General features: G+C 40.2%; 1 protein-coding gene across 1 annotated transcript in view; it reads right to left on the minus strand.

Moving 5' to 3' along the window:
- Nucleotides 1-19,757, minus strand: part of LOC308097417 (transient receptor potential cation channel subfamily M member 5-like) — a 35,989-nt gene that overhangs the window by 14,709 nt on the left and 1,523 nt on the right. Inside the window, exons 2-13 of the mRNA XM_080445177.1 lie at nt 19,558-19,619; nt 18,809-18,977; nt 16,914-17,109; nt 16,250-16,419; nt 15,516-15,708; nt 14,779-14,843; nt 13,329-13,550; nt 11,839-11,941; nt 7,932-8,056; nt 3,826-4,125; nt 2,543-2,641; nt 404-532 (exon numbers count right to left, since the gene is read on the minus strand). Of these exons, the coding sequence (XP_080301303.1) occupies nt 404-532; nt 2,543-2,641; nt 3,826-4,125; nt 7,932-8,056; nt 11,839-11,941; nt 13,329-13,550; nt 14,779-14,843; nt 15,516-15,708; nt 16,250-16,419; nt 16,914-17,109; nt 18,809-18,977; nt 19,558-19,619 (1,833 nt within the window). The remainder of the gene's footprint in view (nt 1-403; nt 533-2,542; nt 2,642-3,825; nt 4,126-7,931; nt 8,057-11,838; nt 11,942-13,328; nt 13,551-14,778; nt 14,844-15,515; nt 15,709-16,249; nt 16,420-16,913; nt 17,110-18,808; nt 18,978-19,557; nt 19,620-19,757) is intronic.

The raw sequence follows: 19,757 nt of genomic DNA on the forward strand, positions 1-19,757 counted from the left end.
CACTGTTCATGTATACACAGTACCAAATATAAAAATCACACCCAGTGTGAAGTGGGCGGTGTGGTCATCGGAGTGGTCATCACAGTGATGGAAGCTCACTTTTAAAAAAAATGTTTTTTTAAGTGCATAGTCCTATTTATAGGTTATTAATTGTGTGTTAATTAAAGTGTCTCGCTAGCCAATCACAGTACTGAATAGAGTCAGCCAATAGAGTCAGCCAATCACAGTACAGCTAGGGGTGTACTAATGCTAGGGTACTAATTATGAGCCAATCACAGTACAGCGAAGGGTGTACTAATGAGGTGTCCCAACCCCACTTATAGGGGCGGCTACACCGCCCAATATAGGGGCGGCTACACCGCCCAAAAATACTTCAGCTTTTTCCGGGCATCACGTGTTTTACCATCTCCCAGAAGAAGACAGCCATGTCACTGCGGTTCTGTAGGACAGCCCAGATGAAGAGAGAAGTCCAGGGGAATTCACAGGGCTGCTCCCTGTAAGAACAGTCTCCACGCAGCAGCTTACTAGCATGCTGAGAAGGAGAGAAGAACAGAGCTATGAAGAGGAAAGGCATTAAAGGCCCCGTTTAGACTACAGTCAAATCCAGTCAAATTTTCTCAAATCCGATCTTTTGACCTGACTGCTCACACTGCATTTGCAAGTGACCAGATCTGATCTGTCACAGATCTGTGTGTTTAGACTGATTTAAACAACGTCAACCCAATTGGCGCCCTGCGTCGACATATCTGCTTTGGTTGCCGTGGTAACGACGTAGGCGTCATGACGTCATGACTTTTAGGACCTTGTGAACCCATTTTCTGCCATACATTTCTACAAATTTAGCTTGTACTGAGGCATCCCCCCCAAAGTGCTAGGAGACATTGAATTTCTTCGTCTGTCCACTGAATGCTGCTCGCCATTTCTTCTGTAAAACTTGCACTATTGTTTTGTTTTCATTACACCTCTTGTGCTCTCGTAAATCAAAATCAATTCTCGCTGTGTAATGACGTCAGTGGCGCTCAGGTCGCGCTGCAAGTGACGTTTTGGACAGTTTGATGTGACTTGGGTGGTTAGATCAGGTTACTGCGTTCAGACGGAGACGTATCTTTAGAAATCAGATTTGAATCAGATTTGAAAGCACCTCTGAATGTGGCTCAAGTCGGATTTGTAAAAATCGGATTCCATGTGACCTGTCTCTGTTCAGACTACATAAAACATTCGGATTCCAATCTGGATATGGCATCGATCTGATTTAGGCTGGATTTGGCTGCCATTTGAAATGGGGCCTAAAGGTTCCGGTAGGAGACACAAAGAGTCTCCTTTGTCTCTCCTACCGGAACCGCTGCTGGTCATCAAATTATTGGCTTAGGAATGCGACAAAAACAAAAAAAATATCTATGAATTCAAGTCTCCATGGGGTGACTAATCGATAGGGGGAAAACATATTTTGGGGGTGAACTATCCCTTTAAAGGCCCAATCCAGGATTGTTTTCGAACATATACATTGGGGTTATATTCACATACTGTACATTCTTAAAGAGTTTAATTTGTAAATGGAAACTATACTATTTGCAAATATCTTACCCCATCATAAATCTAAATATTTACTCCAATGTTTACACATATTACCAATGTAAACAGACCTTTCAGCACCAGAATACATTAAACATGTTGTCAACAAAATGTTGTCCTTCTATCATTCAATAATAAAGACCTAGAATATAAAAATGTCTCCCTGGCTATTTGTTTACATTCATAGGGATCAGCCCTTAAAACCGGAAAACATCTGTGTCATTTCAGATTCTCTCTCTCTTTCTCTCTCTCTCTCTCTCTCTCTCTCTCTCTCTCTCTCTCTCTCTCTCTCTCTCTCTCTCTCTCTCTCTCTCTCTCTCTATATATATATATATATATATATATGCATAGCAGCAATAGCATTTATGCTTTAGAACATTGGTTTCGAACAGTGGTTCTCAAAAATAGCAGATGCACAAGCTCACATGTTTTTGAAAAATCTTGAAAGTGTTTGGAAAATTGGAATAATTTTGAATTTCTCAGACACAAATCTTCTCTTCAGGGGGTCCCTGGTAGATCCGGGTTCGCAGCCAAATATCAGTTTGAGAACCACTGATTAGAAGGCATTTGTAGAATCGGCCTTAGGTCTTAATGGGTTAAGAAAGAAACAGTGATAGGTTTGTAATTTTTACATGGGTATTAAACTAATAAAAGTTATTTAATTTGATAAAACACGTGTAACTGATCCTTGAAAAATGGCAGCATGGTACAGGCTGGCTATTTAATCACTAAACCCTGTATACTTATGTAGAGGGGTCTAGACTAGGCCGCACATTTATTTCCCTCTACGTTAAATATCTTCATCGAAAATAGCAGATCTACAAGCTCACACCGTGTCGCAACACAACACATTGCAAGCTTGTCGACCTGCTATTTTCGGATAATGTTCACCCCAAAATAAGGATGTTAGGGTTCATGTTTAATGGGTTAAAGATAAAATAATGGTAGCAGTATTGTGTGGAGTTAGTACCCTCAGAGACTTCCTGCCAGAGGTGAAGTCTTCTAGACCCAGAGCATGGCAGTAGAATGGCTTCTCTTTGCCCAATAACTTCCTCAAGACACCTGACAACTGGAGACACAGGGAAGAGGCAAAACAATAATAATATATTTTAAAAAAAAAAGGAAATAAGACAAACTTATCACAAAGGCCAAATTTCCTCTTAAATCAACAAAGTGGCTTTGTCCAAATAAAAATATTGTCAACAAAAAAAACCTGCCTAATGATGATGTCACTGGTCGGTGTGTGTCTGAAGTGTCTGCAGCCCTCCTGACACAGGCCGAATAGATTATTTAAATTTGTATAATGAGCATTAGTGAGGACGAATTACATGAAGAATGGTTGAAAATGGCTGAAGTCGTCCTTTAAGTTCAACCATGTCTTGTCTCCTGACAATCTCCTGGATTGTCATTTCTCCTGGATTTGGGAGAATCCAGAAGAGGTTTTTGAGGGTGCACAGTTAAAAACGAACACTGTATCCTGTTGTTGAAAAGGCCACTGAAAATAAAAATAGCGATCTCTCTCCCTCTCTCGCCCCCCCCCCCCCCCCCCCTCTCTCTCTCTCTCTCTCCCCCCAAGGCAGGTTACGGCATAAAGAGTACTTTTACTTTTGGTAATTTCGATTTTAACGGAGTTGTTAAGTTAACAAGAGGAATATCCACTATGTTTATCCACTCGACCACTAGCGAAGCTTTGAACCGCTACATGTAATATACAGCTAGCCTAGATGTTGGGGTTAATATTATAAATTATATAATCTAAATTTAGTATGTTTACTCAAAGCATACGTTTACTCAAAGCATACATTTACTCAAAGCATACATTAGAACTGCCCAGTCTATCGGGGTTTTTAAATCCCGCCTTAAGACACACTTCTTTTCTCTAGCTTTCAATGTTGTTTGAACTTTTGTCATTTACCTTGTTTCACATGTTTTATTGTATTTATTTCTTTGTCTTGTCAGCAGCAATAACAGCAGTAGTGAAGGTCATCAGGTTCATAATAACATATCGTCTCAGTCGGGTGGAAACCTCATATGTCCAAAACGGTTACTTTTCAGGATTCAAATAAAAAAATAGCAAAGGTAGCAGATCTACAAGCTCAAAACGCGATGCTTTGCGCCGTGTTTCAAGCTTGTAGATCTTCTACCTTTCATGCTTTTGTGTGACGCTGTAGTATGATCGAGTAGAGCGTTAACTTACGAAAAAACACAACAAGTTAGAAAATGGAGATACAACATTATTTCTCTAAACCCCACCTCATACAGGCTGATCTCTCTCCTTGTTTTAAGCCGCTCTGGCGGCTCCTTCACACACTCCATTGGCACACAGATCCCTGTCCTCTGTGTGTGGCCGGAGGTTTTCTTCTTCCGCTCCTCCAGGCGCTCAACTAGCAGCTTGTAGGCCAGTGTGCCTTCGGCCACCGAGCGGTAGAGGCTCTCCAGCCTGCCATAGGTCAGGTAGGCCTGGATGTTGAAGCCGTTCTCGGTGAAGAGGCGCACAAAATGGGGCTTGTCGTTGACCAGTGCCTCCGTCATGCAGTCGTCTAGGTCTCGATTCTGTCGGACAGAATGGAGGTCAAGAGGGACAGGTTATCTAGCTGTTTGTTTAGTTGTTGTCTTTTTTAGGTGTAGACCAGAAAGAAAGAAAAAAAGGACAAAACTTTCATATATCATTTTAAAGGTCTCCATGAGCTCTATCTGATGGTAAAAGTCATTATCATTTTTACTTATTTTTTTTTACTTTAAAAAAAATAAAGGCATGGTCAGTATCATGAGATCAGTATCATGTCAGTATCATGGTCAGTATCATGGTCAGTATCATGATCAGTATCATGTCAGTATCATGTCAGTATCATGATCAGTATCATGTCAGTATCATGATCAGTATCATGGTCAGTATCATGGTCAGTATCACGGTCAGTATCATGTTAAGTATCATGATCAGTATCATGGTCAGTGTCAAGGTCAGTATTATGGTCAGCATCATGGTCAGTATCAAGGTGCCGAAGAGCCTCTACGGCACAGTGGCCGAAGCATTTTCAGTATCATGTCAATATCATAAATAGTATTATGGTCAGTATCATGGTCAGTATCATGTCAAAATCATGTCAGTATCATGGTCAGTATCATGGTCAGTATCATGTTAGTATCTGCACTGAACTGCACTGCACGCAGTGATGTGTTATCGTCAATTAAAGGTAGGGTAAGTGATATTTTTTGGTTAAAACAAAAAGTATGTTGTTAAAAGGTTAAAGCACTATATTTTGATAGTAATCATTGCTATAGAGTGTTTGTTCAGTAACAGGAGTCTCCCTGTCTCTCCAGCTCTTTAATAAACAGAAAATACATTTTCCGGTAGGTGTCAAAATCTCAGCCAATCAGGAGAAAGTACCAATTTTTAAGCTTAATTTTTATAGTGTTCCAGTTCAATTTTTTTGCCTGCTCATTTCTTAGTGTCATCACTTCCAATTGCACTTGTTTAATCTATATACCGATTGAGTTTTCTATCCAGATTGGATAAAATTGGAAATGAAACTGAAACTGAAACGAAAATGCATTTTCTGTTTTATGAAGAGCTGGAGAGACAAGGAGACTCCTTTTACTAAACAAACACTCTATAGCAATGAGTACTATCAGAATATAGAGCTATTTAACACTTATTTTAACCAAAGAAAATCGCTTACCCTACCTTTAAACCGCCAGCCGTCTTAAATGTTGTTGTCTTAACACTTGCATGACTAAGCTATCAATATGACCGATTTTGAGAATTTAAAGTGGATTATCTTCTCTCATGAAGCTCTGAGAAAGTTCCCCTTTCATGACTTTTCCTAAATATTTGTTTCAAATCATCTCCGTTTTTTTTTTCTTCTGAAACGTATTATAAATATGAAATATATACCATATATACCATCCCAACCGTTATATTTCGGCTAAATTGACCGCTCTCCCCCTCTCTCCCCCAGGCAAGAGCAGTTGACACCTCTAGACCCCCCGCAGAGCGGCCCGTAGACGAGCTGCGAAGCGAGTCGATGCAAGTCTATGTTGCCATGTCTGCTTATTATAAGCGACTTTGGGCTTGTTTTTCACGTCTTTCTATTATTATTAATATTATAATTATATAATTACATTATAATGGTAATACTTTTCTACTCCACTACAGCTCAGAGGCAAATCTTGTACTTTTACTTCACTACAATTATTTGAAAACTTTAGTTACTAGTTACTTTGCAGATATAAATATCTTTTCATACTTGTTTAGATTAGAGCTTCATGCATTTTTATTAGGTATATATGTATATAGAAAGGTCTAACCAGGGACTGGTGTTGCAAATTAGCCTCGGCATGCAGTATGCAGTAACATTTTCATAGACCTGCTTATTTCTCTCGCAAAATTTGGCGACCCATTTTCCACTTTCCCTTTCACTGCAAAGCGGTGGAAAAAGATAGGATCTACAAGCATACAGCTTGTCACGCAGCAACTGTTTTATGCTTGAAGATCAGATATGTTGCGCAGGATTGAGCACATTTGTGGAACATAGCATTGTGTTCACTTGTTGCACTGAGGGAGGAGGAGAGGAGACGCGTTTGTCAGCGACGTGGACAGCTGATAGAATGAGAGCTTTACGCTCAGACAATAATGTGAATATTATTATTATGAATAATAATAATATAGGTTTGTCACTGGGTTGTTTACAAGTTACTATAGTTCGCTTGCTGCTACTAAATTTAAAGCAGCATCACATGACGGTCATATTTTGCACTTTCTCCATTTACAGCCCGTACATCTACATAAACGTTCGGATTTCAAATATAAAGTTTTTATTCCGTGGCCACGGATGTTACAATTGACTTCGGGTGGGTATAAGTAACCGTAACTTCTGTATTGTTCAATAAAAAGCATTTTTTTAAATCCGATTGGCGGTCATTTTCTCATAGAGTTATAGTGTATCAGGGTGCAATTACACCTACCAACCGATAGGGTCACGTAGTTGAAAGCATGGAGAAAATACGGAGAAAATGGCCACCGATCGGATTAAAATGTTTTTTATTGGACAATACGGAGAATATGGGTACTTATGGGTTACCCGAATATAATTGTAACATCCCTGGCCATGAGGTAAGCACTTTATATTTGAAATCTGAACGTTTGTGTAGATGTATGGGCTGTAAATGGAGAAAGTGCAAACACCAGGTGTAAGTTTATCGCTACATGCTAAGAAGCTAATGTAAGTTCGTCAGCATTAGTTTGGGCACTTTGGGGTCGGATTAGTGTTTTTGTTGGAACATTAAGCCGACACGCAACACCACGTTTAATGTTACGTTGTAAACAACCACCACCAAACCTTTTGTTAACTTATAACTCGATCTCTTTGTGGTGAACGCTTGTGTCTCTTCAAGTTGTTGTGTTTTTCCCACATTGCTTGCCTTAGGATAAAATCAAGCATTGTGTTTTGTTCTCCACATCGATGTAGCGAAAATGTGTCCATATCACCTCTTCTCTTTCTCCCGAGCCCCGTGCAAAGCATTTTACCGTTTTATTTTGTAAAGTTTCGCTCTGAAATCTGAATCCTCCTGCCATTCATTTGACGGTGGTGTGACTCTGTGTGTGTGTGCGTGCGCGGCTGCAACTTTAAAAGGGGGTGTGTGTGAGTGTGCACAACGCATGCAGTAACACTTTCATAGACCTGCCTGCTTATTTCTCTCTCAAAATTTGGCAACCCATTTTCAACTCTCAGCTTTTTAGAAGACAATGGAACCCCCCACTGTTTGGGGGAGAAAGTGTGAACTAGTCTGGAGCAGAGAGGGGAGACAGTGGCCAATAGGATAGCCTGATTTGGGGATCAAAATGATCTTTTTTCAGGCTTGGTGGAGGAGAATGAAACTTCAGTCATGCGAGTGTTAACGGATATTTAAAGTGGTCCAAAAATATTCATGAATAAAATATACTCTTGTTGGCACTAATCAGCACAGATTTTTTTGCAAAAGTAGGCTATATATTTTGTCATGGTGACATTAAAATACGACCTATTAAATGCTGAGCTTGTAGATAAGCATTTTTTCGGGAAAATCACAGAAATCACAGGGTCGCACACTGGCAAATTCATTGGAATTTAGTTCTGTCTTGACCTGAGTTAAATTCTCCTTAAAAGTTGTTGAAAATAGTTGCCGTTACTCTGTGGTAGGCATGTATACTGTAGCTACTGTACTCTCCTAAAAATCTAAACTTGAGCTCTGCTTGGAGCCCCAGAATTGCTAAATCCGCCACTGTGACAGTAGCCATTGTGGAACTATTAAAGTAACTCCAAATCGACAGTGGCAATATTTGTGTGACTTCAACATTCAGGTATTGTGATGTTTCTCACCATCCAATTGATGTCACCATTGAAGAACTCACTCCTGGCGATGTCCACTCTGTTCAGGGTGACTGCTAGCTTCAGATCCTCCGTGTGAAGTCTGGCATCATAAGATGCACGGTTCTTATTGGATGCTACACGCATGGACGCACACATGCACACACACACGCAGCCACGCACAAACGTACACACGCGCACGCACACGCACACACACACACACACACACACACACACACACACACACACACACACACCATGTTAAGGACTATTATATACACCAACATAACATAACATCTTTCATGTATCATCCTCAAACTCAGTGTCGTACAGCCACACCCTTGTCTCTGGTCCCACTAGGGACCACTGAACAGGGCCGATGACAGGATTCTTGGGTGGGGGGACAAGTTTTTCGAAAGGGGCCCCCCATGCAAAAAAAAAATCGGTTTTAATTCGGCTATTTATTAATTTCTTATTATTTTTCTCTGGTTTTTCTCGGTTTCTGAAATAATTTATTTTATTTTTGACCTCAAAACATTAAGTCGGGTGTCTTTGCGCGATTTCACGTTGGCCACCTCAAGCCAATATATAGTCAGTTCTGTTCATAACCAGTGGTGGAAAAGTATTCACATATTTTACTGAAGTAAAAGTATGAATACTGTAGAAATACTCCCTTACAAGTAAAAGTCCATTCAAAATGTATTTCAGTAAAGGTACAAAAGTTTTGGTATAAAAATTTACTTTGAGTACCAAAAGTAAAAGTACTCCAGACCTTGTGAGTACTTTTACTCACAATTTACATCGCGATGCAACGTAGATGGCTATTTTCAAATGGCCGAAATGTAGCCTATATAGGGCTGAGATCTACCACTCACAGAGATCTACAAGCTCACAGAGCTTGTAGATCTGCTATTTTCAAAAGGTTTTTATACATTTGAAAACTTGAAATGGGACATTCTGCATAATGAGTACTTTTACTTTTGATACGAGTCCATTTTATACTTTTGCACTTTTACTCATAGGCACGGCGGCCATTTCTGCACATTAAACATTCTGTATTCACAATAGATGTCCATCCAATGTCCAAACATCTCCTAAATTCATAATTTCTAGTTGAAAACATGCTATTTTCTGTCTCATCATAAATTCACACAATGTTTACTTTTCTCCCCCGTGACTTCTAGTGTTGCCATTTATTGTGAGAGCAATAAGCTATCCGGTCTATGGATATTATATGTTTTTGAATTGAATACCAAGGACCTCAATGGAAACAAGACAGCAAGGACTTTTTTGGACGGACCTTTTAGACAAAGTGTTGGTTTTTGAATTAATTACGGGGCCAGCTTGCCAGCATGGCAGCAGGCCCTGTTTTAATATTGGCATTATTTTGTTTCTTCTCCTTCTGCCACTTTTCGCAGTTCTGGCTGAACCGTGCATACGCTTTTTACGAAACTCTGCCATATGATAGATGGTCATGAAAAACTATCAAGAAATACATCTCACAATCTTTCGTCAAAAGGTGGCGCTATAGCACTCAATTGAAAATGCCAACTTTGAACAGGTACAACTCATGCCCTGTTTGACCTAGAGCAATAAAACTTCCATATACACATGCGTCTACTCATGATGAACAACTTTCACACTCTGAAACAGTTCAAATCTATGGAATCCTGGGATTTTTGAGCAATTTGCACGAAACTTTTTACACATGAACTTTGGACCTATGCCGACATAAAATAGGGAGCGGATTTTTTCTAAGTGAAAAAATGAAGCTTTAATGAGCCAATGAATAATGCAGTTTTATGACAATTATTCATCTGCCCCTAACACATACATGCAGACTCACATTTCTTTTAAACTTTGCGGTAATGTAGATGGTCATTCCAAATATCACCGAAACCAATCTTACTCCAATTGGTCAAAGGGGGGCGCTATAGCGATTTTTTGAAAATGCAAACTTTAAACAGGCAAAAGTCATGCCTCGTTTGGCCGACAGCCATTAAACCTGCTTACACATGTGCCTTGACTCATGAGGAACACATCTATCACATTGACCAGTAAGCTCCGCCCTTAGATTGTCCGCAATTTTGAGCAGTTTGAAAAACACTTAAACCCAGGATTTTTCAGCTATTTGCGTGAAACTGTATCATCTGTGTTGTCTCTCTTTTTCTATTTTTTTGTCTGTTGGTCCAATGGCTTCTCGCTTAAACGTGTGCCTCACAACCTTAGGGTCGCCAGTTCAAGCCTCACTTGATGCAGACTTCATTAAAGTTGCATTGCACACAACATGATTGTGTCAATTAATACACGTGCAATTGTTAAAGATAACCTGAAATAATTATTTGAGAGAGTATGTTTTTTCAATGTATGATATACTTCATTGTGAAAATAGCCGATCTACAATCAAACAACAGCTTGTAGATCGGCTTCTTTCACTAGTTCGTTCTGAGGAGACAAAAACAATCTTTATTGCTAAATGGTTTGTGAACCAGTTATCTAGAGTAGTTCGGGACACAGAGGCTTGGTTCATAATGGACGAAAATAATTATAGATGTCAACAGACACTGTCAGGGAGGCCATATATCTAGCTCAATGAGAAGACAGGCAGCCTGTGAGTCCGTGGGTCGCTGGTACGATCCCTGTCCCTGGCAATGTATTGAGGTGATCATGATTTGGCATTCTTGGGTTTACACATAGTGTTTCTTGAGGATAGACTTAGGCGTTGTTTTAGTGAGGGTTTAAAATGCTCATTTGTTAATTGCATGGTCTTCTTTCTCTCAAGTTCAGTCTTCTATGTTTCTATGGCTTATTGTGCATATTACTTATCATTGCTTCTTTCTTTTTTCTTTCTGCATTCACTGGCCCCGTATTATTGCTGCTTGCAGCTATATTATATTATTATTTTTGACCTCAAAACATTAAGTCGGGTGTCTTTAACTGTACTTTCTGCCTAATAAAATATTCAATCAATCAATCAATACTGTAAGCGCAAATGCATCGCTTTTTTCATAGATTTTCTTGTTAATACCTGGCAACCCTCCCCCCTCTCTCTCTCTCTCTCTCTCTCTGAATCTCGCTGTGTGTGCACTAGTGACACACACGCGCGTGCAGTCACACACACACACACACACACACACACACACACACACACACACACACACACACAGACACGTCGCGATGCAGCGCGCAGTTCCACCAGTCCACCACCACACATACATAAATTAAATTAATTCTTAAGAAGTTTGCGACGTCTCTGTTCCAGCGGCCCCCCCCGCCTGAGGCCTGGGGGAACAACTGTCCCCTTTATCCCAGCCTGTCGGCGGGCCTGCCACTGAAGGTGGTCTGTACAGGGGACAGGTGGCGATTATGTGTTCGGCAGTCTGCTCAGGCTCACCACACTTGGTATGCTGCATTGTCTGCCAGGTCCCACTTCTTCATAGTTGAATTGTAGCAGTAGACAGACAACTATTCCATTATCTCCGATTGCTATATGGAGTCTGGAGCTACATCTCCCGAAATCCGAATCTTAAAATATCTTTACATTAAAGTTTTTCATTTTCATTTCTGCTAAGCAGCAAGCTACTTGCTTAGATGATTTATATTTATATTCAGATACATTTGTGCGACTGTAAAGACAAAACGGAAGCGGGGAGGAGGCGTCACATCTGCTTTATCGGTTGATCATTTTCAGAGCTTCCGTGCTCCAGACTGTATGACCGGAAGCATTCGAAAATTGTGGGAGGCAACAGGCAACAGAGACTATATTGCAAGGGTTTGGAGGGGCTGTTGTCATTGTAGTGTCATGCAGGATATGCCAGTCATGTATCTGAGCTTTCCTTGCCAAGTTGATGGCAGCAATGGCCAAATAACAAATAACATAACATAACATAATAATACTGATTATTGTTATATACTGTACCTCTTGCCAGGGCCTTGAGCAGGACTGTATCAAAGTCATCTGGCCTCTCTTGCTCTCCATGGTAGACTGTTATCAGGTCCCTGTTCTGGTAGATGCTCAGAGCCTGAGGGTCAAGGTTAAGGGTTACAGGATTGCAATTTCTGTAATGAACTGTAAACAGGAACTGCAATCTCCTGATGACATTCCGTTTATTACATACACAACTGATAGACTTTCTGCTCTGTTTGGCACAGTGCAACGCAAGACAAAGAGGATGACTTGCAATGATGCGACAAATTTTGTCAGCCAGATTCAAACCTGTGACACATGATGTACTGTACATCCCCACCCACTGATCTAACAGCATGCCACAGGCACAGAGACCTTGTAAGGTTTGGGGTAAATTCTACTATTTTCCCCACTGTAATCTACCAGAGTCACATCCAGGAATTAAGCTAAAAGCTATAGGCCTACTAACTAGCTTTCACCATACATTCAAATTTAGATAGCATATTATGTAGACAGATGCCAGGTTCATCTGTTGACCTGGCATCCTATAGTTTGTATAGTTTTAATGGACATATATTGTTTTAATATGACACTGTTTAGACTGATGATAGGTTCTTGGTTTACCTATGATCCTAGATTACTATTTCTATGTATTTTATGTATTACCTGTGTTTACCTTTCTGTAAATCGCTCTGGATTAAGAGCGCCTGCTAAATGCCTAAATTGTAAATTGCATCAGCATGCATAGACATACAAACGGCATCCAAAGACCATCCATTACCTTGTCTGACTCCGGATAAGTTATAGTGATAGTATATAGAAATAGTAAATTAAAAAGAAAAACTGTAGTAACTTCTGAAAACAGACAAATAACACCGTCCCTGTTGTTGGCTAAGTCAACAGGGCACACATGTTCTGGAACAACTATGTGCATTCAGAAAAGCCTATTGGCTTAATAGATTGCAGATATACAAGCTCATAGAGCTTGTATATCTGCTATCTGCTATCTTTTTGAAAAAGAATGAAAATGTGTGCAAATCTTTGAATATATATATATTTTTTAAAGCAAACGTTTGTAACTCAAATCTTTGCTTCTGGGGAATTCTACAAATGTCTTCTAAATCCTAAATTTTTTTTTAAAACATATGTTTTTATATCAGTGGTGCTCAAACTTTTTCATGTCAAGGACCCCCAAAATGATATATATTTGGCCGCGGACCCCCATCGCAAAATATTTTGTTCCAGGGACCGCCAGAAGCAAAGATTTGAGTTACAAATGTTCGCTTTAGAAAATATATATTCAAAGATTTGCAAAAATTTTCAAGATATTTCTAAACATAGCAGATCTACAAGCTCATAGCGTGGCACTCGGTGCCATGCTACGAGCTTGTAAATCTGCTATTTTTTGAATGGCCAAAGAGATCTAAAAATGACAGAGATGTGTTCCCAGTTGGGTGTGTTGAAAGCCTCATTACTGTGCACCATCCACTGCCCTTTCATACCTGTTCAATAAGTGTGTCTGTCTGTGCTTCAGAAGAGAAGTGTCTCCTGACCCGCTCTGCCACTCTGTCCTTCAGATCAACACTAGGACCCGCATTGCAGGACGTCTGAACAGCAGGGAAAGGTGACAGGCTCTCCAGCATGTCACTCAAGAGGTCAGCCACGCCTCCTGAACCTGCCAGCACCAGCCAGGGTGTGGAGTTCCTCAGAGACGCGTCTACCCGCTGGTGAAGATATTGGGGAGGGACAGACAGACAGACAGACAGACAGACAGACAGACAGACAGACAGACAGACAGACAGACAGACAGACAGACAGACAGACAGAAAGAAACAGAAGCAGGTATAAAGACAAATGATGCAACATTGCTTCTCTACTGGTTAATACTTTTATAGTATGAACCAGTATCTCTTTACACACTTCCAATTCATAAATGCTCTGGCCCTTGTAAGTCTTTATTATTGGTTTATCTGTCATCAGTTTTATGTATTTTATTGTCTCCACCAGGCCAAAAGGCATGGCGAGAGAGTATGTTTTGCACCCTGTCCATCCGTCCGTGTGTCCGTCTGTGTGTCCATCTGTCTGTGAGCAGCTAATATCCGGCACTGTTGGCCTGGTCGCTGCGAAACTGTGCATCCTTGGATGCCAATTCAGAACCTCTGGCCCAAAATGTTCATATGGGCCTGTTATAGCGCCACCAGGAGGCCGATTTGTGCAAAACCCATTTTTTAATATTACTCCTACAGATTTTATCTAAACGTAATGCAAATCGGTACAGAGTATCTCTATAGTCATGTCATCAACACGGATCTGGACGATTTCCCATATGCCATCCTCATTGGCTAAGGTTGGCTTCCAAAGTTTGCAGGATTGGTCCGTTTTGAACAAAATGCCTCAAATCATGAATGCAGCTTGCGATTTCCGTGAAAATTCACACGCACATTCCCACTACGCCGAGGAAGAAATACCACCCTTTTCACATTGGCCTGTTATAGTGCCACCAGCAGATCTAATTTAGCAAAACACATTTTTGGAACAAAATGCCTCAAATCATGAATGCAGTGTCCGATTGCCGTGAAAGGCCTAAGAATAAATGGCACCCTTTTCACATTGGCCTATTATAGCGCCACCAGGAGGCCACAATAACCTACCTGACCTGGTGGAGACCTGTGCTCCGAGGAGCACTTTTTCTAGTTTATATTTATTTGATTTATATACAAGCTATGAGCTTGTGAAAATGTGTGCACATCTTTGAATATATATATTTTTAAACAATTTAAACCCGCAAAGCATCTGTGTCATTTTAGATGTCAGTGTTGGCTATTCAAAAATAGCAGATCTACAAGCTCACAGTGTGTAACTTCGTGCCACGCTGCGAGCTTGTACATCCACTATTCTTTTTCCAAACGATATTGTATGAATGAATATTTCATCAAGAAGCAGTGACTATACCTCCAGCATGGTTGCCTGTCCTGATATGAGCATGCAGAGGACAGGAATGGCAATGCTGCCGCTGCCTGTAGGAAAGAAATGTATTAAAAAAATATCATAATTCAACTTTGGAATTGTCTCCTTTCTCTTTGCCCCATATACAGTATAGTTCATGTATAACTATTGAACACTGATGCACCATACATTATGTACATCTCTCATAATGCATACTGGTAGCCGATATTATTTATATTTCCATGTTTTATGATTTGTGTTAGATTTTTGGATTATACATTTGCAGCGGTGTAAAGTAACTAAGTGCATTTACTCAAGTACTGTTTAAGTACAGTTTTAAGGTACTTTTACTTTACTCGAGTATTTCCAATTTTCAGTACTTTTACTACTACTCCACTACATCTCAGAGGCACATATTGTACTTTTACTCCACTACAATTATTATAAAACTTTAGTTACTAGTCACTTTGTAGATGTGGATTTTTATTACAAAACATACATTACCCACTTCAGCCCTGTACATTTTGGCCATTTGGAAATAGCCGATCTACAAGCTCACAATGTGTCGCAATGCGACACATTGTGAGCTTGTAGATCTGCTATTTTCAAAAAATTGTTATATAAAACTTGTGAAATGGGACATTCTGCATAATGAGTACTTTCTACTTTTGTAAATTTAGTACATTTTGAATTCCGGATGTTTACTTTTTCCACCACTGGTTCTTCCATCCACCATCTCTTACCTCTGATGCCTGTGCGTTGGTGGGAGATGTAGTTCTCTAGCTTGGGCCTGAAGATGGCCTCTCCTCCTCTGCGCCCTACACTCCCATCATCCACAAGCAGGAAGGCCTCATAGTTGTTGTCCAGACAACAGGAGTGTCCGGTGCTTTTCTCCACAGAGTACTTAGCGGTGGGTGTGGAGCGACTGGAGATGCCCTGAGATGGAAGAAAACAGGAATTGCATGTGGCAGTGACTGTCATTTACAGCAGGTTCTCAAACCTTTCAAGCCGCACCCCCCCCAAAATAATTTGAACTGGGGACCCCTCCACCCTGACAAGCACTTGGAATTGTAGGAGTTGAGTTGAGGCATAACATTTAGTTTGACTCGGTTCCACTGATACATTTTGTGAAAATAGCCTAAAAGCTCACATGTAGATCGGCTATTTTCACAATGTTTGCCTCTTTCTTAGGTAATATTTGACAATTTAACCAATGTTTGACCATTAATAGTTTGTTGATTACTTTTGACACAATAATGGTCTTATATTGTATTATTATTATTATTATTATTTTAATAAAAAAAAAAAAAAAAAAAAAAGAATAACAAATAAATAAATAAAAGCTCACAGTAGGCCTATACAGGCAAAATATTAATTCACTGTATGTTTGAGTGGGACAGTATTAATGAACTGGGCAGTCAATGACAGTAAAATGTATTCGATGGAGGACATCTCAACTTGTAATGTGCGTGCGTACCTGAGGGTTGACCAACTGCTGTCGGTTGTGCACGAGGCCCCAAGGAGCGATGCCCAGAGCCACCACCTTGTTGTGGAAGTCAGAAGAGGCTGCGATGTTGTAGTCCCTCACCGCCTCTCCTACACATCTCCCCACGCCCTCACACAAGCCTTCTGTCACTATCCAGGCACCTGTGTGTGTGTGTGTGTGTGTGTGTGTGTGTGTGTGTGTGTGTGTGTGTGTGTGTGTGTGTGTGTGTGTGTGTGTGTGTGTGTGTGTGTGTTTTGTGAATTATGTCAGTATGTGAGCAAGGATGAGGACAGATAAAGAGGGAGAGTTTGTGTTTTGATGGTAGAAAAGGCAGAGAGACACTCACAGCTGATTGTTAGACATGGCTTGATAATCACAGTTCAACCACTTAAACCCCAGCATGCATTTTGAAAACTTGAAATGGGACATTCAGCATAATGAGTACTTTTACTTTTGGTACGTTAAATATATTTTAAATATATTTTGATGCCAATACCTTACTCAAGTACATTTTTATTCCGAACTTTTACTTAAACAGAGTATTTTTACATTGCTGTATTGGCACTTTTACTTAAGTAAAACATGTGAGTACTTCTTCCATCACTGGGGGTATGACTGTAGTTTCCACATATACACAACCCCTCAGCTACTGTACCTGTTCGTCTCAAGGCTTTGACCAGTCCCTGCCTGAGGACCTCTCGAACCCAGCCGTTGACCTCTGCACTGCCTTCTCCTCCCACCACAGACACCATCAAGTTGGGGCTGGACAAACCCCACCCATTCTTGGATCTGTCCCTTGTCATCAGGTCGTAGACCGTGGAGGGGTCTGTGTCCCAGGACAGACGCAGGAGCTAGGTGATCAAAGAGGCAAAATGAGATGACGTCAGCGATGGAAATGATCAAACTGAATACAGACTAAGGACTTTCATATCAACAGGGTCAGGGTTTACAGAGTAGATTCATCTGCATGATATTTCTACCCTATAGTGCAGTGCTACTCAACCCACAGGCCGCATGCGGCCCCAACGCAGTGTCTCTGCGGCCCGTCATGGTCATATATATTTTTTTGTATTATGTTTTTAAAAAAAATAATAATGTGTGCAAAGGATAAAAATATACATTTCCATTCAAATATATGGGGCATCAATTGGGTATGGCAAGGTAGGGCAGGTGCCATACCCTGGCACCTGCCCAAAAATGAATAGTGGCCTAATGCAGGTGTAAGACCATTGTGTTTGTATTGTGTTATAGGTATAATGCATGGTTTTCTATGCATTTCGGGGGTTTTGGGGGGTTTGACCCCCAATTTGTTTCCGTCTGCACGGCTTTGCCCCGCGCCCAGGATAGGTGTCCCATTTTAATCTCTGGGAGTTGGCAACCCTAACCTTGCCATACCTTAGCTTTTGCTGAACTGACGCCACTGGATATACACATAAAATAAACAGGTACAGTGAAAACAATATGATGTCAAAATGTACATTTTCTTATGACAATAACAATGTGTAGTATAGTGTCTATTCTAAAGTTGACTAATATCCTGGTCTAATGGAAAACATCTTTTATTTGAGTTTATGATGTATTTGGATCATTCAATTACCTCAACATCATGGGCCTAAAAGCACTACATAATAAATAAAAATAATCTTGAATCTTAAATCTTGAGTCTCTTGACTGAAGAATTTAAAATTGATGAGGGACGACAGAGCAATGTTAATTTCGTCGACTAAAACTATGACAAAGAATGTTAGTCGACTACCCTTTTTCACTGACAAAAACAAAATAAAAACTAAACAAAAACTAAGCTTTGATGACTAAAACTAAGACTAAATATATTGACAATTTCATCAGCAAATAAAAACAAATGTTAAGGAGGGATTAGTGGAGAAGAGATCCAGTAGAACTCAGACAAGTCATTTATGTTTGGTTGCGCTCGGGTGTTGCGCTCTGAAAATAGCAGATCTACAAGCTCAAAACATGTCACGATGCGAACACGTTGTGAGCTTGTAGATCAGCTATTTTCAGCACGCAACCACCGCCAAAATACATTTTTGTCGACAAAATCAACTGTAGATTTAGTCGACTAAAATCTTATGATATTTAGTCGACTAAAACTAGACAAAAACTAAAACTTTTCAGATGACTAAACTATGACAAAAAAAAAATGATTGACCCATTAAGGCCTGAGGTTCCGATTCTACAAAATGTCTTCTAAATCCTAACGGTTTGAAAAAATGTTGCTACATCAGTGGTTCTCAAACTTTTTCATGTCAAAGACCCCCAAAATGATATGCATTTGGCCTTGGACCCCCATCTAAAAATATTTTGCTCCAGGAACCCCTGGAGCAAATATACATATTCAAAGATTTGCACATATTTTCAAGATTTTTCTAAAATAGCAGATCTACAAGCTCGTAGCGCGGCACTCGGTGCCGCGCTATGAGCTTGTAGATCTGCTATTTTCGAATAGCCAAAGACATCTAAAATGACACAGATGCGTCCCCGGACTGAATGGGTTAACACTGCGACATAGAACATTTATCAGACACTTACAGGTACATAGCTGCGCCTCCACCTGCTGACCCCCTCAAACCACAGCCATCCAAAGGCATCAGTAGGATACTCAGAGGAGTGCAGGGCTCTGTCCCAGTGTGTGACCATGGACTGGTCCAGAGACTCCGGGAGATGTCTCTGACGTCCACACTGGCATCGTGCGCCATCGCTGAGGGAGACAACATAGGGCAATACATCAACTAGACCACTGGTTCTCAAACTTTTCAGGCCGCGACCCCCCCCCCCCCAAAATAATCATATCTGAACTGGGGACCCCCCCAACCTGACAAGCACTTGGAATTGTAGGAGTTAAGGCAAGTTTGACTCGGTTCCACAAATATAATATATCTATTGGCTATTTATACTATATTATAGTCAATAAAATATTCACTATATTAGTGAAAATAGCCGTTCTACATGCTTGGCTATTTTCAATATATTTCTTAAGTAATATTTGACAATTTGGCAAATGTTTGATAATTTTTTATGTTATAGTTTGTTGATTACTTCTGAGGCAGTTATGGTCTTTTTTAAGGTACAAAATGTGTTACTGTCATTTTCGAAATGTGCAAAATACTTATACTGTATGTTGGTTTGTTTACTGTCGAGTTAGAAAACAATATTGCACATTAAGCTAATCATCTGGGGACCCGCCCATAATCATCTGGGGACCCCCCATAATAATTTGGTGACCCAGTGACTTGTATCGTCTGTTTAATGTTTTGCAATAAAGGGGAGAGATTGTTTACCTGGAAGAATCCTCTACAAAGGTGGTGCACTCTCTTTTCTTGATGAGGATTGATATCCAACCCTGAAAATATTTGCCACAGGTAATGGTATATTACATCACACCGCTGAGTTAGTTATGCATTTATTTTAATGTATTCTTTTTTTTCTCATTCATGGGATAAATCCCAGACATGGAAGGATATTTACTGTTTGTAAAATT

This window comes from Gymnoscopelus braueri (assembly GCF_963280865.1).
Source record: "Gymnoscopelus braueri genome assembly, chromosome: 12".
NCBI lineage: Eukaryota > Metazoa > Chordata > Actinopteri > Myctophiformes > Myctophidae > Gymnoscopelus > Gymnoscopelus braueri.